General features: G+C 35.3%; 2 protein-coding genes across 4 annotated transcripts in view; one reads left to right on the top strand and one right to left on the bottom strand.

The window, feature by feature from the left end:
* LOC106874883 (F-box/LRR-repeat protein 5) overlaps window positions 1–11,221 on the bottom strand; it is a 43,287-nt gene extending 32,066 nt beyond the window's left edge. The window contains exons 1-2 of one of the 3 annotated variants that reach the window (XM_014922792.2): window positions 11,070–11,221; window positions 4,465–4,800 (exon numbers count right to left, since the gene is read on the bottom strand). In XM_014922792.2, the coding sequence (XP_014778278.1) occupies window positions 4,465–4,800; window positions 11,070–11,156 (423 nt within the window). In that variant the 5' untranslated portion in view covers window positions 11,157–11,221. Of the gene's footprint in view, window positions 1–1,768; window positions 1,953–4,464; window positions 4,801–11,069 lie in introns of those variants that run through there. The other 2 variants (XM_052971465.1, XM_052971466.1) reach the window with 2 other exon arrangements.
* A 24-nt stretch (window positions 11,222–11,245) lies between these two features.
* On the top strand, window positions 11,246–12,364 carry LOC106874884 (protein ATP6V1FNB). Its single transcript, XM_014922793.2, has one exon. The coding sequence runs from the start codon at window positions 11,620–11,622 to the stop codon at window positions 12,166–12,168; it is 549 nt and encodes a 182-aa protein (XP_014778279.1). The 5' UTR covers window positions 11,246–11,619; the 3' UTR covers window positions 12,169–12,364.
* The last annotated feature ends 188 nt before the right edge of the window (window positions 12,365–12,552 follow it).

Below are 12,552 nucleotides of genomic sequence, written 5' to 3'. Positions count from 1 at the left end.
CTACTACTATCAAATGATGTAAATAAACTACTTAATTCATAGCTGATAACTTGGAGAAGTGCTCAGAACTGTAAATTGATAGGTTAAGTATAATGCTCAGGGCCAGAAGAAATATGTTTAAATACTGTCTGTAGTAAAATGGTTGGTTGTTTTTCTTTTCTTTTACTTCCAAGGTTAACAACCTATTTGATCATTGAAATATGAGGTTGAAATGAGGAGGAAGTTCATTTGAACTACAGTTCTAAAATTATAATTTATAAGTTAATCTAACAAACCATCTGATCTAAAGTTTTTTTGCAAAACATCACCAATGGCGAAATTCATTTTATTATAATATAGTAAATGTTCTGTTAAAGAAATTTGTCTCGTTGTTTATAAAGAACTTCCTCTTTACATGTTAGGGTTTTAAGATGCTGTGAACCAAATTCTGAAATGAAGGTATAACTGGTTTCAATAACATCCAACTCACAAGACAAAAATTCCTTCATATCACAAGACTTCTAGACATTAAAATCTACAGCATAATAACTTATGACTTGAAATTTGTGTACAGTCACAAGTTATTAATCTCAGTGGTTGGATTTGAATACAAAATAGTTGGTGACAAGCACAGAAAATACAATGAAAATAAATAAAACAATCAAAATACAACTGATGTTTTTTATGTGACAAAAGAGCTTATTGTAAACATGAAAAACTGCAAGATTTTAACAAGATGGAAGAAATGGGTTGAAGACTGTGGGTGACTACTATGCAATGCACAGTAACTGCACAATCTGCAAGCAAATATTTTCTGCTGTTATATACGAAATTGTTATGTCGGCACAACTTTTGCAACATTCTAAAAACATAAATAAAAAAAATACTGTCAGTGGTAAAATGCAACTCGTGTCTATATTTTGGTAAGATATCAAATTATCTAATTACGAAGGCTTTGGAATCTTTCTCGTTAGTTAAAGAAAAATGAGCAGGCGCAGGAGTGGCTGTGTGGTAAGTAGCTTGCTTACTAACCACATGGTTCTGGGTTCAGTCCCACTGCGTGGCACTTTGGGCAAGTGTCTTCTACTATAGCCTCGGGCTGACAAAAGCCTTGAGTGGATCAGTAACATTAATCTCGATCACCAAGAAGGGTTTAAAAAAGGTCACAAGTGTTTTTCTGTTTCTTTGAAAAAAATTTTTTCAAACAGTAGCAATCACTATATTTTTTTGACAAAATGGAAAGAACAGCCTGTGAGATAACATTTACTCTTTTACACATTTCAGTCATTTGACTGTGGCCATGCTGGAGTACCACCTTTAGTTGAAGAAACCGACCCCAGGACTTATTCTTTGTAAGCCTAGTACTTATTCTATCAGTCTTTTGAAGAACCGCTAAGTTTTGGGGACATAAACACACCAATATCACCAAATTCACTCACAAGGCTTTGGTTGGCCCAAGGCTATAATAGAAGACATTTGCCCAAGGTGCCATGCAGTGGGACTGAACCCAGAACCATGTGGTTGGGAAGCAAGTTTCTTACCACACAGCCACAACTGCACCTGTTAAGATCAATAGAAGAATTTTGTGATAAAATATGAAAACAGCATGGTCAAACCAGATGTGTGTTAAATCTGGAGCATGATAGGAAAATAAAGAAAAAAATTGTACACTTAAATAGCAACACTGATTTTGTTTTATATTTCGACCGAGATTTGTCAGTAAAAAGAGTGAGGTTACCTGGAATTGAGGAGGCATTATTAACATAAGGATATTAATTGTTAGTTTTACCTGTCTTCTGCTATTAATGTGTTTGAGGGTGTAATCTGGGGGCATTATTCATAGAATAATCTCAGGTCCTTTATAGATATTAAGTATACTGTAAGTTCTAGCTAGTTTGTAGGAAAACTTGAAGTGAAATAATTTGCCCATGACTCAGGACAGGGATAATTACAGAAATAAATGACAAAAGAAAATTTAGAATATGGGATAGCTGAGTTCTAGCTTACAAGTCCACCCACTCTATTATATTGAGATAAAAGTACTTTATTCTACTCGGACAGCTGAAAATAGTGTGTCACTTGCAATTCATACTTTTAATGCATGGCTGCACATTCAGTTCAAAATTTCTAATGCAACGGAAATATAACTGTTTCTTAGGTACAAAGAAAAATTTTGTTGAGAATAGAGTTTGGCTGATTTAACCCGTTAGCAATTAGATTATTGCCCTGCACACGTAAGCGAAAGCAGGATATTGTAGTCGCTTATCTTAGTCTGTGTGTTTGCAAAATTACTGGAAAACAACTTAAACCTTTCGTTACTGTATTTATTTTGAGATGCTCTGGGTTTCTTTCAATTACTTTAAATAGAACAACGAATTTAGTAAAATAACTTGGTTATCATTAAGCTGGTGCCAGGAACATAAATTGTGACTAAGGTTTGGTGGAAGATTTTAATTCAAAACTTATGAAAACAAGACATTTGTACTCAGAGCCAGAGCTGGTTTCAGCCGGGTTGGTAACGAAAGGGCGAAAGGATTTTCACCAAATTTGGCAGAAATATTCATTATTTTCGTTTGATTATCTTCAAAACTGGCAGACAGGTGAATCAAAATGTTTCTTTTCTTTGTTACATACGCATAAACGATAAGCAGAGGAAATAACTCAATGTCGTTTTGTTGAAATATGAATTTGTCAGAGAATATATTTATTAAATTAAATTTTATTTTATCCAGGTTATACATCGCCCACTGATGCCTTTTTTCTTTCAATTATTCAAATGTAATACTTAATGATTCCCATTGTTTTGAATTTAATCATGCATTATTTTGTACCTTTGAGATTTCGATAATGTGGCAGTTTATTTTTAGTGTTGGTTTTGCCATTTTTCCAGACAGTAATCAGGATCGTAAAATCCAATATGTCACTTTTGTGAGATGGTAAAGCAGTTAATTTCAATTAGGTGAAGCAATTATAGAGAAGCATTTTTGTCTTTTGTTGTTAGCCTATTTAAGGAAATGTAATTTAACAACAAAACGCACTCTCATTTCTACCACTTCACCACCCAAACGTTACCACTGCCAACATAGACACAAAGCAAAGAAAGTGGTGGGGGAGCACAGATGATTAAAGCTAGCCAGTACTTGTTTGTGTGAGTGAAGGTACATGGCCTAGTGGTAAGGATGTTGCACACCCAATTGCAAGATCACGGTTTCAATTCCCAGACTGGGTAGTGCATTATCTTCTTGAGTAAAATATATTCCATGTTGCTCCAGTACACTCAGCTGTAAATGAGTAATTCTGTGAGACAGACAGACAGACATCCAGTTGAAGGGGAATACTGTGAATTCTGTCACTTCTTTGCCATGGGAACTAGGTAACTAACTCTATGAAGCTGATGTACTTGTTTTGTACTTATTTTACCAATCCTCAGAAATATATATAGATATATATATATGTATATATGTGTGTGTGTGTGTGTGTGTGTGTGTGTATCACTTATAATCTTTGTGTATCTCACTTGACCTAGTTATGAAGAACAGGCACCAAAACCTTTGGAAAAGAGTTACCAAAGATAGACCATCGTCCCATCTAGGGAAAAATCCGTGCCATCTACTTAATCCTTTTAGTAGCCATATCTGGCCCAAATATTCGACCTGTTTAATGTTCAAACCAGCCAGATCCGGCCTCTCACATTTATCTTAGAATGTCGTTCTAAAAATAAACAATCATTGAAACACTGAAATCTTGAGGCTTTGAGATAATGCATGCCTTGCTGTACTCAAGAAGACCCACACTCTGCAGCAGAAGTGTTAAGACTGGTCCTTCTGGTGGTGGGAAGCATTTGTGGTGGTGCCACATAAAAGTGCTCATGCAGCACCACATAAAAGCACCCATGCAGCGTCCATGTGGCACCATGTAAAAGTACCCAGCACACTCTGTGGAGTGAGTGGCATTAGGAAGGGCATCCAGCCATAGAAACCATGCCAAATCAGACTGGAGTCAGATGGTGCAGCTCCCCAGCTTTGGTCAAACCATCCAACCCATGCCAGCATGGACAACAGACATCAAATGATGATGATGATGATACATGCCACAGAGTAATTTTAATGCTAAAGGGTTTTAATTTTCCTGTTTCATTTTACCTAACTGTAGAGAAGAGATACCAAAATACCTGGAAAAAAGCTACCCAAGATAAGTCGTCATCCTGTCTAGAGAAAAATGTGTCATCTACTTAATGCCATGAAACAAAAAAAAAAAACAAAAAAAAAAAGAATAAATAAATTAACAAGAACTAATATGCTGGTTCAATGGAAAACTAGTTGACGCAATCTACCAAAGTGAAAGTAAGAAGCTTTTCCCACTTGACATTTCAGTAGCAGGAAGAACAGCCAACTATAAATATCAGACTTTATACCCACTCAACTCACAATAGCATTTAAAAACAAATGAATGTAAAATATGTATGAAGCAGACAAATACTAGTACCTCCTCTTCTTCTTGCATATGGGGAATAAAGTCTTTGGTAAAGTCATCCAGTGCCATGCGCAGTTTAAGGCCATAGTTAAGCCGATCTTGGTCAGTCTTGGAACATTTGGAAAGTCCGTCTTCAAGGAGTTGAAGCATTTGAGACAGTTTATAATCTTTGTGACAATTGCACACAACATTGTTGGTAATCGACAACTGTTGCATCTTGTGCTGCAGCTTCTGCATTATATATTTGTTTTCAATTGTTTCATGCTCTTTAAATTCGTTGAATGTAGTTCCCAACTGCTTTAGTAGTTGCATCACTTCGCAAGCACTGGAGAAATTAGTCAGAGTTAACTGAAATATAAAATATGAGCCACAGCATAACTTTAAGCATATTTTTCCCAAGCAAAACACAAGCGAAAAGAATCAAAATACCCAAGTGAACCAGATAAGTATGAAATCTTCCCTCAAAATGACAGTAAACAAAGTGATAACAACATAGATTTTCCCAAGCTAAATATGGTTGCTAATGAGGAACTTCCTTTATCAGGAATTAATCACAATGAGTACTATTATACTGTTCCATTTCTAAATCCGGTTGCCAATGACAAACCTGCCTGTTCTTAACATGAAACCACTTGTAATGAATGCTATGACATTCCTTTAATTCTAAATCCTGATGTCGACAAACTTTTTGTGCATACTTTCAGGACCTATCACAATGGGTGAGAGATAATACTTCCAAACTAAATCACACTAATAATAATAATAATAAATCCATTTGAAAGAAGAACTTTGAAATATAAGAAAAAATAATAAATTATTAGGGTTCATATTTTTATAATTTTCATATTTTATCATGGCATTTGATAATTCAGTTTTAGAATTTAATTATTGCTACAGGGAGGAGAAAGAGAGGAAAGAAGAAAAAAAAGAAAGATATAGACAATGAGTAAAATGCAAAATTACTGACTAACAAGTTCAATCTTAGCTGCCAAGCATCGAGTTCTTCCTTTCGGCCAGTGGTTCTCGATTAAGTTCACATGACCCCGGGGAGGTCCACCGGGGATTTTTTTTGGGGGGGGGGGGGTCCATACAAGCACGACAGTAAATTGGGGGTTCACAGTAGTATTTTAGGGGTTAAAGAAAAAACTTTGCTCTAGATGTATTTATTGTAAGAAACGGTTAAGTTTCTTTCTCTATTGCTTAACATGATTCCAACATATTTCCAGCCACTGAAATATGTTTTCTCAGAGAGAGTGTTATTGCAAACCTAAAGAAGGGAATGTGATGAACAAAATAGGAATTTTGAAAGAAGTATCCATCAAACTAGTTTTTAAACATGGACTGGTTACGGGGGGAGGGGTCCGCCAGAGTAAAAATAGTAATCTAAGGAGTCCATTGGTTAAACATTCTGCCAGCTTACAACCTTCTTACAGAAAATATAGAAAAAGATTTTTTTTTTTTTAAACTGTATACTATCATATTGAAAGAGAAATCTATTTTAAAATTGTGAAAATTGTTTACCAAGATAAAAGCAAGATTTATACCCAGGGAAACTCACACAATCACAAAAAAAAAGAAAAAAGAAAAAAAAAAGTGGGAGTAAGAACTTAAATATTTATTTCAAAGTCTGTTTGCATAAATTTATTATTCCAAACACAATGTATTACTTGTAACAAAGCTAGAGTTATTTTTTATTGCCTTAAAAACTTCACATGCATTTCAGTAAACTACAAGAGGGCATTCCTTGCCACGACAATCCAGACAATGTATTTTTGATATAACATGAATCATCATCATTTAACATCGGCTTTTCCATGCTTGCATGGGTTGGACGGAATTTGTCAAGGTGATTTTCTAAAACCAGATGCCTTTCCTGCATTTTCGGCACAATCCTAACCCTAAACACTGGGTGTGCATTTTCTTTACCTTCGTCCCAACTCCTACCTATTTCCAAGTAAGGTCATATTTCCCATGACCAGACATGTTTTCATGGAAGATTGGAAATATACATATACACCATATATATGTAAAAAGCACCATCTGAACGTGGTCGATGCTAGTGCCCCTAGGCCATAACCCCCATGAAAATTCATATATTTTTGCTGTTGATGAAATTTTAACCATAGATATTAGACACAAATGAAGTAATATTTCTAAAATTTCAACTTCTTAGGAATTAGTAAGACCCCCCTTAATGGGGGCTTAACAATTCAACTTCTCTGATTGACTTTAAGACCCACCACCACCACCACCACCACAATAGGGGCTTTAACTCCCACATTTTAGAGCTCCATGTGCTCCATTTTTCAGGAGCAAAAACCTTTGAATAGGTTTCATAAGATTTGGATTTTGGAATCTGGGCATAAAGATGAGTAGTATGGGATAAATATGTCATGATTAGAATTTTTGTTAGGGTGTGTAAAGAGGGAAAGAGCCCTCATTAAAATTCTTAATCTGCAATTTTGATGAAATTTGAATCATATCTATCTATTCCAGTTCATTAGAGAAAATATAAAAGAAAAGTCTCGTTCTTCAATTCCATGTGACACGGGCAAAACCGGGTATCTCTGCTAGTATATATATATATATATATATAATCATCATCATCATTTAATGTCCATTTACCATGCTGGCATGGGTTGGACAGTTTGACAGGAGCTGGCTAGTCCAGACTCCAATTGTCTGTTGTGGCATGGTTTCTATGGTTGGATGCCTTTCCTAATGCCAACCATTTTACAGAGTATGCTGGGTGCTTTCTACATGCCACCAGCATAGGTTTGTGTGTCCTCAAGCCAAGATATCTTTGGTGACACTGCCCCCTACAACAAGGCACTGGTATTGAGTGGGTTTAAGGACCGCATCTCCTATATGTCAGGCCCTAACACCCAGAAAAAGAAGTGCTGCAGAAATGTCATTTGATTTGCCTCACCCTTCTCACTCAACGTCAAGACTTGTGTGGGAAGAATTTTCCTTAGATTAATAGATAAGCATTTCACACACACACATAGATACAGGCATTGACCAAGAAGTAAATTGCTTAACCACACAGCTATACGTGCACCAACAAATTTTTATGATTCTAAACCACAAAATTTAATCCCAACTTCATCAGCCTCTTGGTCGTTATTTTACATTCTTTGCAATTAATTTCAGCCACTTTGTCGAGAAAACAACTAATCCAGCTTGATTTTTGTCAAAGGAATGACATGCATTACGCAAACAGTTTCTCTGAGGTATTTTATCAGCAGATAACATCTAGGTCTTCAACCATACAATACAGCAGTTATGATTGGTTAATTGCTTTATTGAGGTCATTGCACTCCTGTAACAATGCTGCTGATTGGCTAAATGTTTGGCTTCGACTAAAATGCACAAAGCAATGCAAGAATAAAAAATTTTTTTTTTCCAGGTCAACGTGCAACTTTTATCATTGGGACCAATTAGTCTGATAAACAACCAAGTATGAATTTAGTTATTGTGAGTGCAATTGCATTAAACAACTTGGCTGTATAGTTGCTCGCTGATAAACTTTTGCAAAGACAAAGCTACTAAGATGCAAAGTTCATGCAATATACCTCAGACAGGGGGCGGAGAGGGAAAAGACACAAAATGTAGGACCAAGGTGAACTCTAGTCTGAGGACATCTTTGTCAATAGAAAGCAAGCAATTCCATTTGCAGCTAAGTAATTGAAACCTAGCATAAAGTGATGTAAATTTAGTGAAATAGGGGACAACAAGAAAGTGAGAATCAATCTGTATGTAGACTCTGATCACAAGACTTTCGGTCTGGCACAGCCCATTGTAAACATGGAAGATGATACACACAAACAATATCATGTATATATATTTATATATATGTAAATGGGTGGTGTGCACGGTGGAGGTAAAGAATACGCACACCACCCATTTTCGGTGTAACCCTAAACACTGGGAGTGTGTATTCTTTACCTTCGCCTTGCACACCACCCATTTTTGGTGTAACCCTACCTTAAACCCTGAGTGTGCGTATTCTTTATGTTTGCACACACACACACACACAGATATATATATGTTAAAATGGGGGCTAATGCAGTTTCGGACCTCTCCTTGAAAAATGCATTTTTAAAAAAAAAACTTTTTTCAGATTCCTACATTTTAGATGTCGAAGATTGTGAATATGCAAAAAAAAATGTTTTTTAATTTCACCCTTTCCTCTCCCATTTAAATTTTTGATTTTGTTTACCTTAAAGAGATTGTAGTGAATTGACGAACATATGCAAATCGAAATTAAATACAGACTACAACATTAAAGTGAAAAGAATATGCGTTTTACTTGTTTGCCTTAAATAATCTAATGTAAATTAAACATACACCATTCTATGAGAAACAATGTTTAATAATTTGTTATAAGTTTAATAAAGGGCTCAAATTTCACCCCCTCCCCCTAATTTTAAATTTTGAACATTTTTCATCCATTTATTTATTTATCTGTCTATCTATTTATCCCAGTCCATTTATTCATAAACTATATTGGTCAACTAAATGTGGTGGTCCTATAGAAGACGGTGTTACTGTTGTTTTTAGCCCCAGGAAGACATTCATATCTATCTATCTCTTTAAACACATATCTATATGCTTATTGAATTTAAAATTTTGAAAACGTGGTTTCTTGCATATACGAAATCTCCGTCATCTAAAACATAAGGGGAAAAAATTTCGAAAAAGTTCAAAATTTTGTGTGTTTTTTTTTTACATATTCGTAATCTCCGACATCTAAAACGTAGGAATCCGAAAAGATTTTTTTTTTAAATGCATTTTTCAAGGAGAAGAGCGAAACTGCATTAGCCCCCCAAAATGACAGAAGGATGACAAAGGAACAAACAGAAAATTGAAACCCAAGACGTGAACATCTTTTCCTCGTCAGTTGTCATCCAAAAATCATGACAATTTCACGCCTTTAACGATAATATTGTTCATGTTGGTGGCATCAACAGCAAAAAGCTGCTAGGAATAATGAGCGAACGTAAAGGACGGCAATGAAAACAAACACCACACAAGTAGTTGGTACGAATGTAAATTTACAAATAGCATTACAAGATGTGTGTGTATATGTGAGTGAACAAATAAATGGAAGCAGCACTCAACACATAATTGGAGTTGTATTTATTGAGTAACAGGTTGATTTGGCTCATGTTACTGAAAGCTCCGTGGACATAGAAGAAAAACAACACAACCAGCTCTTTGGACATTCCGAAGCAAATGTACGTGTTAATAAAAACGAGTTGGTCCCGAGCAAAGGAGATGGCGCCAATACAGTCTGGTCTGTATAAAAACTACGTAGTTTTGGTGAAAGGGAAGGGTGTTGGGCAGTAACAAGAGTTTTTGCGTCCATGAAGTGCTAAGAAGCTGCGAAAATTGTGGGGAGGCCAAAAGGGTTGAAAAGGCGAAAATTGGAGAATGGTTGATGTCATGAATGTGAGATCTGAGAAGTGACCCAGGAAGGATGTTAGTGTGTCAAGGTAGTTGTGAGATTAATAAAACAGTTGCCTATGGAGACAGGGTTGTTAGGATTATGAATTTTTGAGAAGCAGCAGATTGTAAGCAAAGAGATTAGAAGTTTGTTAGTAGACGTGGTGGAGATAAGCTGGTATGTAGTAATAAACACGAGTTTTAAGTTGCAGTGGATGAAGTCGTTGGGTAGTTTTATTGTAGAAGTTCTCCAAGTTTATGACTACGCGACTGATGAACGAATAGAAATAAAAAACAGCAGTTAAAAAATATAAAAATGACTAAGTAAAAAACATTTAAGTGCGGAATTTGGGATAGAATTGGCAGGAGCTTAGTTGTGTAATCAGTCACAATCACCTGTAATTGGTTCGTATATAAGAACTCCATATGCACATATACCTGTCGTCCCTAAAGTTATGTTCTGAAGTATAGCATCGCTATTTCCAAATTCTGTTGTTTTTATTTTGATAACCTCAAAATGTCATACTCTGGCTAGTGTATCGAACATGCACTTAACAACAACCTCTGGCATATTGCATCATACCAGTAAGTAGTTAGTATTGATGCAGATTTGAGAAAATACTTCGAAATACAGATAAGCTACTTTATTTTACGTAACAAAGTACAATCACGTAAACGCCATGCGTAGATACGAGTTACGTGAGCACTTTATCAAAACATCGTCATTGCTCAAGTTTGAATGTTATAAAGGAAAATACGTAATTTAATGTTTCAAAGTGATTTCTTATTTGTTGTACCAGAATGTCAAAATTTCATATTTCAATTCCAAAGATTTTATTATTAAGACATTAAATTTATAAAAGTAAACAGAAAATATTTTGGAAGTCTCTTCTTTAAGTCTTTTTTTTTTGTTTTCTTTAATCAAAAAGTCGAAGTTTTAAAAAACTGTATTAAGAAATTAGTAGAGGTATCCAATAATATATAAATTTATCAGTAAAAAGCTTTTACAGAACGATTTTAACGATTTCTGCGAATTAAAAATAATTCGAAATAACAAAAATAATGAAGCGATGGTCGCTGATTTAACATAGCAGTGTGTGAACACCCTTTAGATTTGGGCTTCTTTACTACGTCCTTAAATAAACGAGATGTTAAATGAGCTTTCTTACCATTTCACAGTATTGTTGTACAAGTGCCTTCATCCTGCTATGAGGCACTGTAAAGACATCCAATTCGTAAGGATACTTCGGCGCCATTTTCCTGCGTGCAATGTCAACCGAGTTTAAATCGCGCGAGATCTACTTTCGCAAGCTGGAGTTATCTCCCTTACCCAAAAATTGCGACGTACTTTTTGGGGGCGGTGCTAAGGTCGCTGTTGTCACTAGTAACAACAATAAACTGCATGGATTAAGTCAAACATCATGAGAGTTGTTTGAAGAGGCACTGAAATGTGCAACTTGAAATTAATGTAGGGGTAGATCTTATTACAAATAACCATTTATATTTAGATGATTGAATAATTGCCATATTAAAAGACATGTATGTACATGTAAATATATAAAGATATATCAAATATATGAATAAACAATTTATAGTTGGTTGTTATACAAGATTAAAATATTAAGGAAAACATCCCTTGGCTTTAATCAAAATTTCAGTGTGTTTGGGCATACTAAAAAGTAAGGAGAAATAACAGGAAAATATCTATTATTTTTTAAGATGGCTCGAACCAATTTTGCAAATATCAAATTTTGGGAAGACAGTATTGCAAAGGAACAAACTTTACGTCTCGCTTGGCATCGAAAAAGACGACAGGATGAGCTAACGAAAGTGAAAGAAACAGAAAAATGCCAAGCAAGTGATATGCTTCGCAAAAAACTTATGTTCGCTACTGGTGATCCGAATTTAGAAAAGAAGACAGAAGAAGCAGTTGCCAAAAAAGCCGAGACAAAACCACAGGAAGAAACTCCGGAATTAGAAACAAAACAATTTGAATTAATGTTACCAATCGATAAAGAAACAAAAGATATTTTGTATGATGGGGTGTCGAGAGACGGTAAAGGGCGTGCAAAATATCTGAAGCAAAGGTATATTGAAAATCCAGAGGACAAATTTATTTTTCCTCCAACGTCAGGTATGGAATATGGTTGGAACATTGCAGAACTCTCCAAAAGTTTTAATATCAACAAATCATTACATGGACACAGGTGTATATTAAGGGATACCTTTTATCGGAAGAATGGCATTCCGATGTCATACGATTCCTGACTTAAGAAATTGCGCAAAAGAATTTTTTTTCTTAGGGGTATATTTTTCTATAAATCCGTGAGAGTGACGTTCCATCTACATTCCTGTTTCCAAATTTCAATACCAATCCTACGACAGTACTTAATCATCTAAAAGGAGTTTTAGAATAAAAAATGAACATTTGCTATACTTTATTAAAGTTTCAAAAGAAGGATAATGGCTTTGCTTAATAGGTTTTTGCGTAGCTATAACATTTTCACTGGAAAAGTCCACGAATTGGAAATTTAGCGGTATTTCGTCTATCTTTACGTTCTGAGTTCAAATTCCGCCGAGGTCGATTTTGCCTTTCATCCTTTCGGGGTCGATAAATTAAGTACCAGTTGCGTTCTGGGGTCGATCTAATCG

This window comes from Octopus bimaculoides, chromosome 11, assembly GCF_001194135.2.
Source record: "Octopus bimaculoides isolate UCB-OBI-ISO-001 chromosome 11, ASM119413v2, whole genome shotgun sequence".
In the NCBI taxonomy this organism is placed as follows: domain Eukaryota; kingdom Metazoa; phylum Mollusca; class Cephalopoda; order Octopoda; family Octopodidae; genus Octopus; species Octopus bimaculoides.
This window is presented reverse-complemented; position numbering and strand designations above follow the sequence as displayed.